Raw genomic sequence first — 18,925 nt, forward strand, 5'->3', positions numbered from 1 at the left:
AGGTAGGACTCAAGATGGCTGACCCAGGTGCTAGTAAAAAACAGGTGGTTTTAATGGTAGAGATTACAAAAGAAAAGGGAACAGAGTCAATGAATACATAACACCAGGGCTGAGCAAAGATGGCAGAGGAGAACAGGACAAACAGGTACAAAAATCAACTAATGGCTGTCAGAAACGGCACGCGTAATGCGGCTGAAAAATGTTAGGTGAACGCAATTAAATGGCCAGACGAGGAAGTGTAAAACAAAACCGTCTCTTTATTAAGAGAACTAACATTGAACAAAAGAAAACCATACAAGACACGGTGAAAACACAAAACTCACATGTCCTTAACAGTCCGAGGTCAGAGCCAGCAAACACATCCAACAGAGGTGATCCAAAATACGTAGTCCAGAGGGAAGTCCGATATCATACACTGTGGCAGTCCGAGACAAGAGGGCAAAGCAGAAACGAATATACCAAGGTAACAGTCCGGGTCAGAAACACAAAATACCAATACCAATACCGAAGAAAATGCTGGAAAGTCAGAGCTGGGGTCTAGAACAATCTGGCAGTGTCCTTGTGGGAGGACGCTGCCTAAATAGAGGTGTAAACAGGCCAGCCACATTGACCTGATCAGTGTTTGATTGTTGTGTCTTGTTGCTTTTTTTCTTTTCTCTCTCCTCTATCTACTCACCCCAACAGGTCGAGGCAGAAGGAGAGGAGCTTGATAGCTAAAAGCTCTGCCTCCCATTCTAGACCTTACTTTGTAAAGTGTCCTGAGATGAATTTTGTTGTGATTTGGCGCTATACAAATAAAATTTGATTTGATTGGACAGGAACTGTCAGCGTGGAAAACAAGGTCAAGAAACACACCTGGTGTATGCACATACTCAGGGTCAGTGAGTTCATTTTTATAGCACATAATCTGGAGGTCTTACTGAATTCATCATATAGTAAAATACATAAATATCACTAAGGTCACATTGCTTAGATCTCTTCAACCCTAAGACCAGAAATTGATGGTGTGCGAGAATTGTGTCTGAAAATACCAAAAGTCTAATTAAAATAATTATCCTGTGCTTTTGTCAACAGGGCTTCTATGGCTGTTTGCTGCAGCATCAGAAAATAAACATTAATCCTTGTGTCAGGAGCTCCAGTCCATCCAGTCAGTCTGTCAATCCACAGTCAGTCAGCGTTCCCCTGACCCCCGAGCTGGGTCTACAGTACACTTTTCACGGTAGCATTCTCATCCTCTCTTCTTCTTTTCTAACCCCTTCAGGCTCACTCTTTTATCTGCATGTTTCCTTAGGCTGTTACGTCAATTTCTGAACTTAGCTTCCTGTCTCCAGTTTTGAGAGACAACACTCTGAGATGTACTCAAAAACAGGAAACATCTTGACCAACTTATATAAGCTCATTGTTCAGCTCACATGAACGTAATGAACCCATATACACTATTTTATCATATAATCCATATTAACATGTTACTTAAACCACTACACTGTCAAGCAGAAAGTGTCTCTGCATGTAGCCACTCAGAAACCAGCTGATCGTGGTTTCAGCTGTTGATATATAGGCCCAGTCTGAACATCCTCCCTAGGGTCTCGAGCCCTGAACCCTCAAAGACTTTAGTGACGTCACCTGTAAGTGACTGAGTGCAAGAATCTGCAAGGGCTGGAAACTGTATAAATAGGAATGGGACAGCACTTTGTGACTGGCTACCACAGCACCATGATAACGCCAAAACAATGCCATGGTTCTGACTAGAGCTTTTTATTTAAATTTTTCACTTTCCGCACGGCCAAGAAGCTTCAGGGACCGACTGGCTGGTTTGACGTGATCCAGGCTCTCGCCTTACAGAGTGGACGGGGAGCAATCATCAGTTACCTAACGTTTTTGTCAAAATGGCATCGTTAAGCAAAAAAGAAAATAAATGGCTGAACTAGGTGTGTAATATAGGATTCTTGTGTTACTCAGGAGATGCTTTTGTCCAGTTAACATAAGAAAGACTGTTTACTGTTAGTCTTCTTTATTTTTCTTATCTCCATTTTATGGCATTTGTTTACCTTTTTTACGCTTCCAGCCTTCGTGGGTACAGTGGGCTAGTCCTGTGTTTCACGTCACAGCGTCCCTCAGGTAAAGTCTGCAGAAATACAGACTTAAGCATAAAGACTTGAGCATAAAGGGTTCAAAATAAAGGCAAGAGAGCCCTCACACACTTGACAGTTTCAGAGTGGGACATCCCTGAGCTCTCACAAACTCAGTCTGTGAGACTGTGAGTGTGGATTTTGGGATTAGGGGACAGTCTAGTCACTGGGCACACGAACACACACCTATGTTGGATGAATCAAGTTTTTCTAATCCACAACACAGGTGGGGGGGTTGAAGAGCCGATATCCAGATAACCTTAGCTGGCATTAGATATAATCCAAATTTGGGTTCATACCAGAGTCAGGTACATGTCAAATCAGCATGACCCATAGTCAGAACTGTCACAGCTGAGAATGAGACAGATTTTTCTAACAATGAGTCAGGTGCACTTGTTTCTCTGAAGCAATATTTTTAATATAACTGTAATTGTTTTCATATTCTTCTGTATGTTAAATTTATACTATGAAATTTGTTGCCTGAAGGTTTTCTTTTGCACCTACCTAGCTTATATATTAACTGCTCTTCTCTCCTCAGTCATTGGTTCTTGTAGCCATGTTTATTGCCATTATGTTTGTCTTTATGGTCAACGCCCAAAATTCTTCTTTTCATAGACTAAGACATTGCCTCTCCCAGTGAAACAGCTGTTAGGCTTTTTTGGCACCACATAAAACACTTCATTCTATTCTTATCATTTACTGACTTTCAGTACCTGGTAATAACTGGGATTATGATATCGTTCACCTCAAGGTTTTATGGCAGGGCTTTGGGAACGGATTGTGAGAAGGCCACACACATTATCAATTATTAACAAAGTAGATAACTTGGCTGTTAGACAGTCTTTATGACAGCTGTTCCTCCTGTTTTTATTAACCGGCTCAAACTGTAAATCCTGTGACTCTGTTATTATTCACATCCTCACTTTTCTTATTCTAGTTGACCCTTTCTTTAGATCATGCCTTTAACACACATGCAGTAGGAACATAGGTTTGGTCAACTTACGAGCAGTGGTTCACCACAGATCTTTCCTCCTGCAGATCAGATCGCTATACCAGACTTTAATGCTGGAGCCATGGAGAACTGGGGTCTGATAACGTACAGAGAGACAGCACTGCTCTACGATGAAGCATTCTCCTCCACCTCCAATAAGGAGAGGATCACTACCATCATTGCTCATGAACTGGCTCATATGGTTAGGACAGTAAAAATAGTATCACTTTACAGGGCCTATCATATGGTTGTCACTGTTTAACCCCTTGTGATCCATGCTTGAATCAATTTGAAAAATAACTTAAAACTGAACAAAAATATTTTCTTATCAAATGTAGAATAATTCCACATAACCTGAACAGAGAAATGAAAAAGACTTAAGACATGAATGCTTTTGGCTTTAAGTTGAAAAAGATTGAAGTCAAGGTTTTAGGATGTTAAATCTCAGTGCAGTCCAAATCAAGTCCTCATTTTCTGGACTAGTCTGATTCAAATCCAAGACACAACATGAGGGCCTGTGAAGAGCATTCATACATTTTCTCTGTGCTGTCCTGCCAGTGGTTTGGTAACCTGGTGACCCTGAGGTGGTGGAATGACCTATGGTTGAATGAAGGCTTTGCATCCTATGTAGAGTACTTAGGAGCAGATGAAGCTGAGCCCGACTGGAATGTGGTAAGGATTTTTTTCTTACCTCATAGCGTCAACTGACTAACTTCATCTAAGTCTAATGATAATGACAGTGATTGGTGCACTTTTGAGCATGCTGTCTTTTGGACTCATGACAGAAAGACCTCATCGTGCTCAATGATGTCCATAGGGTGTTTGCAGTTGATGCCCTGACCTCTTCTCATCCCTTGTCTTCTAATGAAGATGACATTCAAAAACCAGCACAGATCAGTGAGCTGTTTGATGCCATCTCATACAGCAAGGTAAGCTCACACATGCACATACACACACAAACACACACTCAGGCCTTAACAGCAGCAGAACAAGTGTAACATCTCTCACCCTAAGGCCTTTTCTTTCAAATATTTAATGCAAGCTCCTTTCTCAACTGATCTTGAAAAACACTGACATTTGTTTGTTGGCCTTCAGGGAGCATCTGTTCTGAGGATGCTGTCACATTTCTTAACAGAAGAAGTCTTCAAAAGGGGACTCACGGTAAGGATGTCATGGAAACACAATGTTTACCGGGCCAGAATACTATACGATGATTCAATCTACTTTTATCTGGCACTTTAAAGAATCTTACATAATGGATCCTTGGCAGGGTTTGTGTACACAACCTTAGCAAATTAAGTCACTGTCAGTGACATGGCAGAGTGCATTTGATAACTTTAAAAATCTGCAAAGGTAAGCTTTTAAGGATCAGACCACTCAGTGGTGGATCACCAGCAAACAGCTGATCATTAACTGTGACCCTGTCAGCCAGAGTAGCCCATCGACTATTATGTAAATGTAAAATATGTACAGTGCTACTTTTTGGAGTGTATACTCTGATCTTGTCCTTTTCCACAAGGAAACACAAAATTGAGTACAGCGGGCAGTGGGGGGAGTGTGGGAGCAGTGGGCATAGGCTCAGAGTCAGCTAGTGGACGGGGAGGCTTCTGAAATGTATTCTGAACTGCATAGCTTTCAGGTGGGCACTGTGGCAGCAACAGAGTTAGAAGACGACTGACAGTTTGAAAACACCGCCACAGAGTTTATAGTATACTGACGGTATGTTTGCCATGTGGATCTCAGGTATGGGTTGTGTATGAAGGCCACGATATGCTAACCCCTGGACATAGGAATAAAGCTTACCTCTCACACTAGGTGGCATATTTGAAACATATTAAAGCTCCAAACACTGCTTGAGGTTGTATGACGGAGATATTCACTCAGTAATTGAATACCATGAACCTGCGAGTTCCCTGCAGACCTCCCTCTTTCATGTTATTAATTCAGGATAAGACCCCAAACCTCCCAAATAACAACAACCTGCAGTTTATTGTGGCAGCTACCCTCTTAAACCCTCAGATGTTACAGTACTGAGAAATTTTTATAAGCCAGTACACTCTGGCTCTTTGAGGAAGTGTTAAATTTTGTCTGAAATAACCAATGAAAGCTGTATCACTGGACACTTAAGACCATATCTATTTTGCACAGTATTTAGTTGACATAAGATGTTATTAAGGAAATTTAATGAAATTTAAAGAATACAGTAGTGTATATTATGTAACAAGTAAACAGTTGGATATTTTAGATAAACACTTTTTTTGATATAACTTTCTAAGCACCGCCTCCCTTCGCATAGTACGGAGTTCACCCAAGCAACAAGCCCAATCAGAGAGGCACTGCCTCTCTGAGACACTGCTGAGAGGGTTGGCATACTACTATTAACACTGTGAATTGTGTAATTGAAAACTCACTGGGAATTGTGCAATATATGCAACTTTAACAATTACCACTTAAAAGTGTAGACTCACTAAAATCATAAGAATCAGCATCATCAAAACTTGACTCAATAAACACAGAGTATTAAACCTTTTCAGGAATTTTATACAGGATCTTAAAAGAGATACAGCAAAGTAGCAAAATATAGCATTAAAATCATTAATAATTGTCTTGATCGGCTTACAATCTAAATAAATCCTCAACTATTATTTCTAAACATAAATCTAAAATGATCATACTGATTAAAATTCATCATGGTTGAGCTTTCAAGACACTGAATAAAAGTCAAAGGTTTGCTCACGGTGGTTTGAGTTGGTTGGATTGTGGCTTTTTGTTGAAATCTTCATTTCAGATTAAATCCTCTTTTAAACAAGAATTCAGAGTTTTCTCTTGCTGAATCATGAGGCTTTGGCTCCGTTCCAGTGTCCCTCGCTGTCATTCCGCTCTCCGTAGGGCCCGGCGGGGAGAAGACGCAGCCTCCTTACTATTTCGGCTGTGTTCCTTCAGTCCCTCGGTCTTCTGGATGTCAGGAAATCAACCGGACAGAGCCTCCGGCTGCAACTGTGGAAGGACTCCCTCGTTCCTCTTTTTGCCAGGGTTTTGAAAGGGTTCTGGTCGGCAGACTCAGTCCCTTCATCCAACCAGATGCCACAATTTGCACTTAATACCTTTTTTGCCCTGCACACCATCGTTCTTCAGAACTCATTTGCATATTGCGTTCAGTATTCTTGTAACTGTTCATGACTGATTTTGACCGGTTGGATCCAGCCTCAGATTTTACTTCCCCTTTCTTTAGAAAACGTATCATCTTAATACTTAACACAAGACAGAAAACCCACTTCTGCTTGAAATACAAAAGTTACCATTATCGCTTTCAACTGAACAATCAGAATTACACACAAATTTTTCACAAAATCATCGATGCCCTAAAATCAAAACATGGATCTTTATAGTTTGAATACTATACATAACTAAACATAGATTATTAGACATTGATTAAACATTTTTTATCAATCAAATCTTTACTTTATACATGGAACATGATTTTTTATTACTTTCTCAGTGTTTTTCTAATTTTTTTATCACACTCCTCTCTCTGTCATACACACATAACTTCACTTCCCCTATTCAGGGATGTGTGTCTTACATCCTCTTTTCTGTGACTCAGCATTCTCCACTCTTTGTGATGAAATTGGATATAAAAGCACTTTTTCACCATTCCATGCAATACATTCATTTTACATTTTATTCTTACACATTCTTTAATGATTATTTCAAACAAAACACACGTAAATCATCTCATTATTATCCTTACTTTATGCATTCTGTCATAGCGTTTTAATATTTTTTTCTCTCTCTCAAGTCCTCTTGCTGCTTGTTGCACACATCCTTGCTGTTCTTGTGTGAATTCTGACTGTAAAGAGACAATTTGCTCAATAGTCTTCTGCAGCCCTTGTTCTAAGGTTTCTGATGCCAGATGATCAGAGGCCAGCTCTGCTGTTATGGTCTGTTTCCTGTGCTCATTAGCTCTCTCCGGGACCTGTTTTTACAGGCTTGCCGACAGTTGCGTGAACTGGACCACCTTGCACACTTTGCCTCTGTAGCTCGGGTAAATTGGTTGCTGCATGGGACACAATTAATGGGGTCATTGCAGCTTCGAAGGTCAGCAGGTTACAATTTATTTACACAAAAAAAAAGAGTAGCAAAAACAAAACACAGAGTAGCAAAAACAAAGGCTAACAAAATACAGAATAACAAAAAAGGGGGAAACAAAATACAGCAGTGGGATTCCGCCAAACGCTCACCAGTCCCACGTTGGACACACCGCCTCCAGCACCATCGGCATATAAGTCCAAAAAAATCATGATGCTCCACTCTCAAGCCAAGTCCAATGCAAAAGAAAGAAGAGACCACAATGCATTTGGTCAAGTTCTGGCGAAATGTACACCTGTCAGTCTGCACTGCCATCTAGTGGCCAAGACATTATGTAGCATTAAACTCCAATAGCCCACTGTAGGTTACTTTTACATATCAACAAAAATGAACTTTGTCATATTAACATGAAAACCATAAACATTACATGACAGTTGGATTGTTGAAAACATTTAGGAAACCTTTCACCATCAGTGGAAAACAACTGAGTTGTTTATTTATCTCCCCTTAGTATATGTTTACCACCTGGCTACACCTCACTTACTTTTCAGAGGGTTTTTGTTCTTCTTTGCTTTTGGTGAAACTATTTGCCTGAAGTCTTGATTCAGCACTGAGCAGAAGCAGAAGCATTCATGGATGTTGTCTGTGGCCCCTTTGAAGATGCTCCAGTTGGTGGCCTCTAGACAGCCCTGCAGGCTGGCCTGTGCACAGTTGTTCCAGGTGTTAACAGTTCTCACTGAGACTGATTTCGCCTTGAGCTGTTTGGTGTAAGCAGGTTTAAGCCAGATTGCTAGGTAGTCAGATCTACCAAAATGAGGCTTAGGTTCAGCTGAGAAAGCATTTATAATGTTACTGTAACATTGGTCCAGTGTTTTGTTTCTTACTAGAGGAAACAAAACATATGCGCACCAGCTAGAATGGTGCATGTTTTCCCCAACCAAAAACCCTGGTTTAATAGGAATGTAAAACAAAAAATCAGGGAGATAAGAAGCTTTTAAGTCAGGGGACCAAGTGGAGTACAGGAAAGCCTGGTACAAACTACAAAAGTCCATCAGAGCGGCAAAGACAGCATACGTCCAAAAATTGGAGAGCTACTATATGAATAACAGCATGTGCAGTATGTAGCAGGGAATCCAGGCATTCACAAACTACAGGAACAAATCGACAAACACAGCCCCCCAGAATGCCACCTTCCCAGACTTCTCAACAACTTCTATGTGAGGTTTGACAGGATGAGCACAAACACCCCCTCAAAATCCCCCTGCGACCCTGGGGACACTGCTTTTCAGGTGACGCACACAAAGGTCCTGAAGGCCCTGAAACAGGTAAACCCCTTAGAGTGTTGAGAGCCTGTTGGGATCAACTCACTAGTGTGTATACAGACATCTTCAACCTGTCCTTAACCCAAGCAGTAGTTGCTGATGACACCACCATTCTGGGCCTCATCAAGAAGGGGGACGAATTGGGTTACAGAAGCTTGGTGAACGACATTCTTGTTTATGGCGAGGAGAATAACCTCATCCTCAATATAAACAAGACAAAAGAAATAATAGTAGACTTCAGGAAGAACCCCTCCCCTGTGGAACTGTGGTGGAGAGGGCTGACAGCCACAAGTTCCTGGGCCTGCAGGTGACATCTGACCTGAGCTGGTCACTGAACACAGGTGCCACAGTGAAGAAAGCCCAGCAGTGGCTATACTTCATCAGGCGAGTCAGAAAAGCTGGGTTGAACCGCCGCCCTCTCACCCAGGCTTATACTGTATAGGACCGGTAGAGAGCATCCTCACTACTGGCATCACAGTCTGGTATGGTAACACCACACAGAGAGGAAGGCTCTTCAAAGAGTTATAAAGACTGCAGAAAGGATCATTGGGACTGAACTGCCTGCTATGGACACATTATACGCACAGTGCTGGTTTTAATAGGGCAAAGAACATATTCAGAGACCCACACCACCCAGCTCACTCTCTGCTCAGACACAAAAACTGCACCTACAGCCTCAGGCACAGCAGGGCGGACAGTATCATCAGAACTAGACTTTACAACAGCTTTTTCCCTGCCTCAGTAATGGCAAATACAAAAATGTGAGAATATATGTGCAATAACCCCTTACTACCTCACCAAGCGTAATGACATATCTATATAAGTGCGATATTTGAGGTTCACTGGGGAAAATTACCCTATTTTTTGTGTATTGCGGTTTTAATGCTTTGTTGCCTTTATGTAACTTTTTTATTTTAAGACTAAGTGTTCTTTCTGGCCTTTGACTCCTTACCTGACACCAAAGGAGAGCTGCACAAGAATTGCTATATGCCTAGACTGTCTGGTTATGCATAAATGGCAAATAAAAATCTTGACTTGACTTGAAGCAAATAGAAAGCATCTGTCTTCACCTTGTTTTCTTCTTTTCTGCAGACCTACTTGGCTGAATTTGCTTTTAAGAATGCGGTCTACACAGACCTATGGACACATCTCCAAATGGCATGTTCCCCTCTACAGACACTTTACATATGGGCATTTAGCTAATTTGTAAACGATAACTCCGGTATATGTATACGATCTCCAGTATATGTCAACCTAGATCTAGCTTGTCATATCTTCTTTTTCTTGTTGGTCTACTACCATAGGCTGTTAATGCTACTGGCATTTTACTTCATGACCCTGTGGAGAATATCATGAACACCTGGGTGCGGCAGATGGGCTTTCCTGTGGTTACAATAGACACTGATACTGGAGTTGTATCCCAAAACCATTTTCTCTTGGATCCAGACTCCAAAGTCACAACTCCATCTCACAAGTATGTGCACTGCCTTCCTTCCATTCTGCTCTACACCGCTAAATCAGTGGTTATTCTTTTCTCAACTGATATCATTTACCATTACAAATACAGTATTGCATCCCTTTTAACTCATTTTGCTGCTATTCCTGCTTATACAACTATACTATTACCACTGCCTTTTAGTACTATTATACCCTCACTACTACTATAAATTCTAGTATTATCAGTAAAAAAAATAACGCTGCTAAGATTTTCTTTCCTCTACACATTAATGCATGATAATGTATTTTCATTGTAATGACACTGTAATACAAATGATAATGGCTCCCTTTTCCAGTTCTTAAAAGGCAAAGTACAAACCCCATTTCCAGAAAGGTTTTCCAAAATGCACTAAAAACAAAAATTTCTTGAACCTTTAACTGACAAAGAAAATGTTTTAAATGTCTTCACTGACCAACATAATTGCATTTTGTAAATTAAAACAAATGTAGAATTTGATGCCTGAAACACACTGACAACAAAATTGGGAGGCTGAATAAGGCTGAAATATTACTGTATTCCAGTTTCACCATTCTGGAGGAAGTTCATTGTTAACTGGTGAGGGTATCATGACTGGGTAGAAAAGGAGGATCCACCAAAGGCTCAGTCTTTGCATTGAAGGATGGGCCCCACTGCGCCAAACTTCATGACAGAATTGTCACTCATTAAAAAAAGAATATTTCCCAACACAGGATTTCAAACCATTTAGGTCTTTCACCACTTATAGTACATAATACTGTGAAAAGATTCAGAGAATCCAGGGAAATTGCAGTGAATAAAGGGCAAAAACCACACAAGCTACACAACAGTTCTGTGCAGAAAAGCCGGTAAGTTCTCTGGGCTCCAGCTCATCTCAGATGGACCGACTGTCAGGGAGTGGCGTGTGCAGCTTCTGTTAATGTAGAGGTGTGAACCCAATTAAAAGGCCAGTACATGGAGACAACAGAATGAAGTTTAATTGTCCGTGTGGGAGAGCTCAGGTGAAGGAGAAACAGTCAAACAGGCAGAGAGGGCAAGGCAGAATCTTTGGTCGATTTTTCAGGCAGGGTGTCGATAACAGGCATAGCAGTCCAATAGTAAGGATGAGGCTGGGTCTCTGGTCGGTGGTACAGGCAGGGTGTCCATAACAGGTGTTGCAATCCAACAATAGGGGCAAGGCAAAAATCATTAGTCAGTTTAACAAGCAATGGAATAACGCTGGGGAGTCTAGGCTAGGCAAAGAACAATCTGGCAGCTCCCCACAAGGTGAGGAGCTGCTACATACTGAGGTAAACTGGTGTGAGTGATTCACCAGCAGGTGAAGGCACTTTAGAGTGATGAGGTACAGTGTCTGAGAGTTAGGGTGAGCTGGGGACAGGAAGCCAGCGGGCCAGATCATGACACCGACAGACAGTAGCAATGTGTTCTGTGTTCAGAAAAGTCCACGTTTACCTAGTTTTCATGAAAAAGAGACAATGGGTTCTCTGTGCCAAAGATGAAAAAGACCATCCAGACTGGTATCAATGAAAGGTGCAAAAGACGTCATCTGTGATGATATGGGGGTGCATCAGTGCCCATGGCACGGGTGACTGCCATACATGTGAAGGTACCACTGACAGGGGTTGTATATTGGGATTTTAGAGACATAAGCTGCCATCAAGGCAACGTCTTTCCCATGTTTCACCAGGACAACGCCGGGCGTCATTCTGCACATGCTACAACATTATGGCTTCATAGGTACAGAATGCGTGTGTGTGCTACATTAATGTGTGCAGTCCACATCCGTCTCCTATGGACAATATATGGAGCATCATGAAGAGGAGAATCCGACCACGGCCTGTTGAGCGGCTCAAGTCTTGTATCTAACAACCATGGGCCAAAACTACAATTAGTATCCTCAGTTCCCAAACAGTTAAAAGGTGTAATTAAGAGGAAAGGTGATGTAACACAGTGGCAAACAGGCCTCTGTCCCAACTTTGTCTGAGTGTGTTGCAGGCATCAGATTCTACATTTGTTTCTATTTACAAAATGCAATTTGTACTTTTGTCAGTTCAACAGCGGTTCAAGCCAATCACAGATTTTAGTTTTTATTACATCTCGGAAAATGTTCCAACTTTCCTGGAAATGGGGTTTGTAGATAAACAATAAAAATGTAAACTATAGAGACATAATAATAATACACTTGTCTGTCCTGCAGCTATGAATGGATTGTTCCAATCACTTGGATGAAGACTGGTGTCAAGAAGGAACTAGTATGGCTGAGGGAGAAATCAGGTAGGCTATCAGTTGCTGCAGGCCTGTGCTGATGGTCAGGATGAGTCCAGTTGATTTATAAACTCACTGACTAGAACCACATGTCAAAGAAAACACCCTTTCAGGATTAGACTATTAAGTCATAATAATGCAATAAAACAATAGAAACATAAAAATAAGCTCCAGAACTGCCTAATGACTTACCTCAAAAGACCTTTGTCACTGTCATGCAAGAGGGTGTTTCTGGTCCTGTACCTCAGTAACTAGGGTGTGTTTTGTTGACACCCACAACCTGATTTCAGAACCAGTGTGGGAGATCAGTGAACTACATGGAATTAAAGTAATAGTTGAACTGCATTTTGCAGTAGCTTGCCAGTAGTTCAACTACATTCATAGTCATGTAGTGATTGAAGTATTTAAATTACATGTTTGCCATTTTTTGTATAGTTAACTACTGCAACTACAAATACTTTGGGGCCATAAAAGGAAATGAATTATTCTTTAAATTTTATTCTGTTATTGCTTCTCTAACACCTAACATAAAAACTTTGAGAGACTCCTCCTGTCGTATAAACAAGAGAAACTGCTCTGGGGGCAGTAGTAAAATCTGGGCACATTTAGACCAGTGCTCAAGCTGTTCACCTGGTCTAAAAGGCCAAGACCCTTTTGGTTGTTGAACTTGTACAAGTCAGATGTTGGAAAGCTGACTAGTAACACAACAGGCTCATAGTTTTTAGACTGGCACTAGTCAGTCAAATGGTAAAAGTACACTTATAAAATTAGTTTACAAGAAATATAGAATATCACTGTGAGCAGCGCAACAATGTTTTGTTTAGGACAGGTTTTTGTCTCAGGTAAATAAACTCAACTGAGTTTTCTTGTATTGTGTTATAGTTTTGTGTTACATGTACATCATCAGTTTGATCATTTTTTACAAGGTAGTTTGTTACTTTTTCTAAGTAGTACAATGTTGTCTGGCTCAGCTTTGCAGTATCTGATTTATAACTGCCTGGAAGATGGAACGTGCACAGGAGACTCCATATGATAGACAGATATGGTGCCATTTTATTTGAAGCCCTTCAGACGTATTTGGTGCTTCTGCACAGCTCTGCATGGACACTCCTCTCCAAATTGCCATTTATGAGGACAAGATCCTTTGTCAGTTTGAGGCAGATCCTTCTTGTAACTCTCTCCATTTCTTCTATTATCTGGAGTTTATGAGGTGGAGTTAGACTAGTTTTGGATAAATGTAAATATTTTGCTCAAGTTGAAACTTTTTGATGATACAAACATGTCATTAGCCTCAGTTCATACAAATGGGTGGATGTGTCTGTTGACTTTTCATACAACTGAGCCATCTGTGAAATTAGGTTTGAGGAGTTTGTGAGAATCACTCCCAGAGAAGAAACAAAACACAAACACTGAAACTGAAAGAATAAAATTAGTTTAGTATGTTACATTTTCTTGGTCTTGTGCCTGACAGCACTGACTCTAACATCTCTTTCTTCTGTAGACACATTTGATGCAATGAGGGCAACAGGGTCTGAATGGGTGCTGGCCAACCTTGATGTTGTGGGTTACTACAGAGTCAACTATGACAGAGGCAACTGGGACAGACTCCTAAGCGGCCTGAACACCAATCACATGGTAAAACACAACTGTTTGATGAACCATGTGCTTCCCTGTGCTGATAATGAATGTGTTCCTCATGCTGTTCCTCTAGCAGTGACAGCGATATTGTTCTTTTGTTTCAAGCTTATTCCAGTGATCAACAGAGCTCAGCTAGTGGATGATGCCTTCAACCTGGCCAGGTAAGTCCTGCTAACACAGTATAATATATAGATAATTATAGTAATGTAGAGAACAATCTGATAATTGATAACTGACATGTAGAAGAAACAGCTGCTGTTTTCAGCCAAGCCAAAACACATTACATTAATCAGAGTTTATGGGAAAAAGATGGCTTGCATTTTGACTCGGTACATACTGTACGGCTAATCTAATTTACAATAGTACACAACTATTTTGGCAGTATATAGAAAGGTAAAGCTGAGAACACTTAAGACTATTAACGAATAATAATGAAGAACTTTAGGATGTCCCATTAACTTTCACAATCTTGTGACCCCAAAGAGCAAAGATTATCCCCACAGTGCTGGCCCTCAATACCACCAAGTACCTGAAAAATGAGAAAGAGTATATGCCCTGGCAATCAACCTTGAACAACCTGGACTTCTTCTACCTCATGTTTGACCGCACCGAGGTTTATGGTCCCATGCAGGTGTGTTTTCTTTCTGCTAAACATACTGTATAGCCGAAACACTAATAAATTACTCACATTTTTCTGATCTAGAAAGAATTATCTCACTTTCATATCGCTCTCCTCCTTGTTTATAGGATTACCTAAGGCAACAGGTCACACCTCTATATGACTACTATAAGAACGTAACTGACAACTGGATCAAAATACCGGACAGACACATGGACCAGTGAGTAAAGAGAAACACTGCTGCTCTGGAGATCATTGTTATTAGGAGAGGCTATGACAAAAAATAACACTTGTAAATTGGAGAGTTACAGTGTAAACAGGCCAAGCTAAACAGATTATCCTTGTCTAGATAAAAACCATGTTGTGATATATTTTAGTAAATATATCACAACATGGTTTTCGCTTTTGCTCCTTCTAGTGCACTGCACAAACACCCCAGTTTTACTTCTTCCTCCTCTCTTTGTTCCCACACAAGAAGCCACCTTGGTGGCTTCTTCCTTGGCTCATGCTGATACTCCTCCTGCTTCCTGTCTCTCCTTTCAGGTATAATCAGGTGACTGCTATCAGCCTGGCTTGCAGGACAGGTCTGGGGGAATGCCAAACTTTGGCCGAGAGGTGGTTCAAGAACTGGATGGACTCAGGGGAAAACCAGTGAGTGTATACATCAATGTGCAACTTATTTCCTACCCATTGGTTTAACCAGTCTTTACTGTACTTAAAGTGTAACCATACTGCATGTCCATCATCTGTGGTATACTGACCTTTAGAAATGTCATCTTTCTGCAGGATCCACCCCAATCTCCGCTCCACTGTGTACTGTAATGCCATTGCAGCTGGTGGTACTAAAGAGTGGGAGTTTGCTTGGTCAGTGTTTCAGAATGCCAGCGTTGCTTCAGAAGCAGAGAAACTGCGCTCAGCCCTGGCCTGTACCAAGCAAACCTGGCTGCTCAACAGGTCTGCTCTCACACAGCATCACTAACGCTGCCATACATTATACTACAGTATAACGGACAATTAATGACCAGAACACACACACGCTCTGCCTCTGTTCTGGCTGCACCCTGTAGGTACCTGGAGTACACTCTGGATCCAACAAAGATCCGAAAGCAAGATGCCACCTCCACTATTGTCTACGTCACTAACAATGTGATCGGACAGTCTTTGGCATGGGACTTTGTCAGGGCTCGGTGGTCATACATTTTTAATGAGTGAGTACAACACAATGCCTAGTCACTAACGTCACTGCATTTCCATGAAACACATGAAAAGGCACTTGATTTTTAGTCTATGACATTTTTAAAAATGAACCAAGTTTGCTTTTCATTACATTTTGTTCACAACATGACAATTTAAAGTTGCTGAAGTTGGCTTTACAGTTCTGAGTAAACAGTTGCCACCTTCACACATTAATAGGATCCATTGCAACATAATGGTAAACGATCTTATATTTGTATAGCGCCTTTCTATGCGTTACAGCACACTCAAAGCGCTTTCACACCATTTGGCCATTCACCCATTCACACTCCCAAACACTCACACACCGGTGACATCACCGGGAGCAACTGGGGGTACAGTGTCTTGCTCAAGGACACTTCGACATGTTGACTGGACAAGCCGGGAATTGAACTGCTAATCTGCCGGTTAGGAAACGACCCGCTCTACCTCCTGAGCCACAGCCACCCCATAACCACATGATGGCAGTCAGGCAGTTTATGGTCAGGTTTACTGGCACTAACAACTTTATGTGCTCTGCTTACATGACCTTTGGACTTCTCATAAACTGAGCAGATCACCTGACAGAGCATAACACATGTATCACTACAGCCAGATTGAGATGGTGGTAGGGCATGTTACTCCAATGTAGATTTTTGTTTGTTTGTTTTTTGTAATTTTGACATATAACTAGCACAACATCCTTTGGGCTATAGAAGATTCAGAATCAGATGTTTCAAAGACCATCCGTATGTGAACTGTAGATGCAACGTAATGTGAATATCTTTGACAGACAAGTTAATTGTCTCAGCCAGCTGTTTGGGTCAGACTTACAGAAGCATGGTCAGTTCTTTTATTTTTGTTTTCAATAAACTGCGGATAATTGCTTTATTCAAAGACCTGTAAACTAAATGTAGTCATTTAGCCAGCTAGCTAAAAACTGCGTACACATGTATTGTGTATCTAGCTGCTCTATAATTTCTCTCAGGGTAACAAATGTCAACATAAACAAGATATATCTGCACAACTGATTAAACTAAACTCACATCATTTCAGTCTTTCTATAAAACCATTCGTATCATATTTGATACGTGAGGTTTCTGAGCAAAAAAAATCACCAAAAATGCCCCATGTATCAAATGTGATACAAAAGCAATAGCAATAATCTAAATAATATGGCACCTCTATTCCTATATGCCTGGACTGTCTGTCTATGCATATATGGCAAATAAAAATCGTGAATCTTGAATTTCGAATCATGAATTTTATTTTGGATTTTGTTAAAAGGTTTAATAAACATCTCAGTTCCGAAAAATTAGAATGTTCTGGCTATTTTTGGATGTGTCAGGCTTTACAGGGTTAACTATAATAAAGAAAAAGATGTAGGCTTGTGCGTTACTTTTATAATAAAGAGTAGCTTAAATCTAAGCCTGGTTTTGCAATTCCTGTCTCGTTGATTATTTGCCTTCTAAGAAATACGTATAATTTTGAAAGAGATGATCTCTGTTCACTGAGAATGAGACTAAACTGTTACCATTAACCACATAAAGCTGCTCTGATTATCTATTGCTGTATGTCTTGGCTTTGTTTCCACTCACAGGTATGGTGGAGGATCATTCTCCTTCGCTAACCTCATCAATGGAGTCACCAAGCGTTTTTCCACAGAGTTTGAGCTTCAGCAGGTTAGATATCTCTATATGTCTTTATATTTTTTACCCAGATTTATGCATAATCATACAAACTTGTACCTCTGTTTTTGGGAAAAGCAACTTTGGAAAGGGGTACACAATACAATGTTTGCAACCAATTCGTAACTACAGTACATGATGACTAGAAAGGAGGAGCCTATGTTTTCTTACCTGTTTCAGATCAAGATGCCATTGTTAAAAAAAAAAAAAGAAACAAATCTGCCACAATCTGCACTGTGCATGTGCCTGTGAATCTCTTTGCGCCTGTCGGTGTTAGATAGCCAAACTGTGAATTTCGAGGAGTGATCTCTGTGCATGATTGTTCATGTTCAGTCAGTCACGTGTTTCATGACATGAAGCACTCCTCATAAAACCTCTGCGGTGCATGTTGCGTTAAGTTGGCAGAATATGCTGTAGAATTTAATGTTATTCAGTCTTTAACACTGCACGGTAGCATCAACAATTTTATGAATTGTTGATGAACTTCTGTTGCTTTGCATTTGTTACATCTATGTGTTATTTTTTTGCTCATAGTGTGTATCAATCAAGCTAGCGGTGAAATACACAAGTCTACAAAGTTTCCCTTACTACACTATGAACACCTAATGGTAGTTTGTAATTTTATTGCTCAGGCTGTGTCACCTACATTTAAGCTACATACTGTACATGTACATACATGTCATTTGTCTGTGTGCCCAGTCAAGTGGCCTTTGTGCCCAATACAGAATTAAAGGCCAAATGGCCTTGCCCTCCAAATTATCAAATTTATGGCCTGACAGCAGCCGTAACTTAAAGAGGCAGGGCTTAGTGAAGGGTCAGATCTCTGCATAAATAGAGCCACATGTCAGCGATGTAAAACTGTTTGTGACCAGACAGGCTGTAAAGTCGACTGATCTGCTCCTATGTATGTGCTTTAAGAAGACAGACTTTTTGATTCATCTTTGTGTTATTTGTTGCCGTCTGACCTCAAATGCCTGCATCACTTTCTGAAACAAAATGCTCATTTTGTTTTGTTTGTTGTGACAGCTCAAGCAGTTCAAGGCGGATAACGCTGACGTTGGATTCGGCTCTGGTACCCTGGCAGTGGATCAGTCCATTGAAAGAACCATGGCCAACATAAAGTGGGTTGCAGAGAACAAGCAGAATGTTCTGGACTGGTTCGAGGCTGAAGCAATATCCAAATGATATACAACTATATATACACAGCTTACTCTGTATTTAGTTGTATGTCATGTAATTTAAAAATGTTCCTTTTTCCAACAAAATAAATCTTGCCTGGAGATTTCACACAACTTCAGTTGAAAGAAAATTTACTTAAGTGCAGTTTGTGCATCCTGTTGTACCCAAATTAGGTTAAGATTCAGCTGGAAAAGAAGAATCCCAGTGTATTTCACATCCTTGAAAGTATAAACTAGAAAAGTTAAAATTTCAGAAGAAATTTTAGGTGTGCTTACACCGCCCAGGCCACTGTGGGCTCACGTGAGTCCTAGGTCATTGC

At 40.7% G+C, this 18,925-nt stretch overlaps 1 protein-coding gene across 1 annotated transcript in view; it reads left to right on the forward strand.

Annotated features, from left to right (window-relative positions):
* Positions 1 to 18,675, forward strand: part of LOC109951278 (aminopeptidase Ey-like) — a 31,189-nt gene extending 12,514 nt beyond the window's left edge. Inside the window, exons 6-21 of the mRNA XM_020585697.1 lie at positions 3,168 to 3,322; positions 3,679 to 3,792; positions 3,906 to 4,049; positions 4,216 to 4,281; positions 9,624 to 9,689; positions 9,836 to 10,005; positions 12,203 to 12,279; positions 13,772 to 13,905; positions 14,014 to 14,069; positions 14,392 to 14,539; positions 14,656 to 14,747; positions 15,071 to 15,178; positions 15,314 to 15,481; positions 15,595 to 15,735; positions 17,340 to 17,421; positions 18,454 to 18,675. Coding sequence (XP_020441353.1) covers positions 3,168 to 3,322; positions 3,679 to 3,792; positions 3,906 to 4,049; positions 4,216 to 4,281; positions 9,624 to 9,689; positions 9,836 to 10,005; positions 12,203 to 12,279; positions 13,772 to 13,905; positions 14,014 to 14,069; positions 14,392 to 14,539; positions 14,656 to 14,747; positions 15,071 to 15,178; positions 15,314 to 15,481; positions 15,595 to 15,735; positions 17,340 to 17,421; positions 18,454 to 18,612 — 1,880 coding nt within the window. The 3' untranslated portion in view covers positions 18,613 to 18,675. The remainder of the gene's footprint in view (positions 1 to 3,167; positions 3,323 to 3,678; positions 3,793 to 3,905; positions 4,050 to 4,215; positions 4,282 to 9,623; positions 9,690 to 9,835; positions 10,006 to 12,202; positions 12,280 to 13,771; positions 13,906 to 14,013; positions 14,070 to 14,391; positions 14,540 to 14,655; positions 14,748 to 15,070; positions 15,179 to 15,313; positions 15,482 to 15,594; positions 15,736 to 17,339; positions 17,422 to 18,453) is intronic.
* The last annotated feature ends 250 nt before the right edge of the window (positions 18,676 to 18,925 follow it).

The sequence above is a fragment of the Monopterus albus genome, unplaced genomic scaffold (assembly GCF_001952655.1).
Source record: "Monopterus albus unplaced genomic scaffold, M_albus_1.0 scaffold373.1, whole genome shotgun sequence".
Taxonomy (NCBI): domain Eukaryota; kingdom Metazoa; phylum Chordata; class Actinopteri; order Synbranchiformes; family Synbranchidae; genus Monopterus; species Monopterus albus.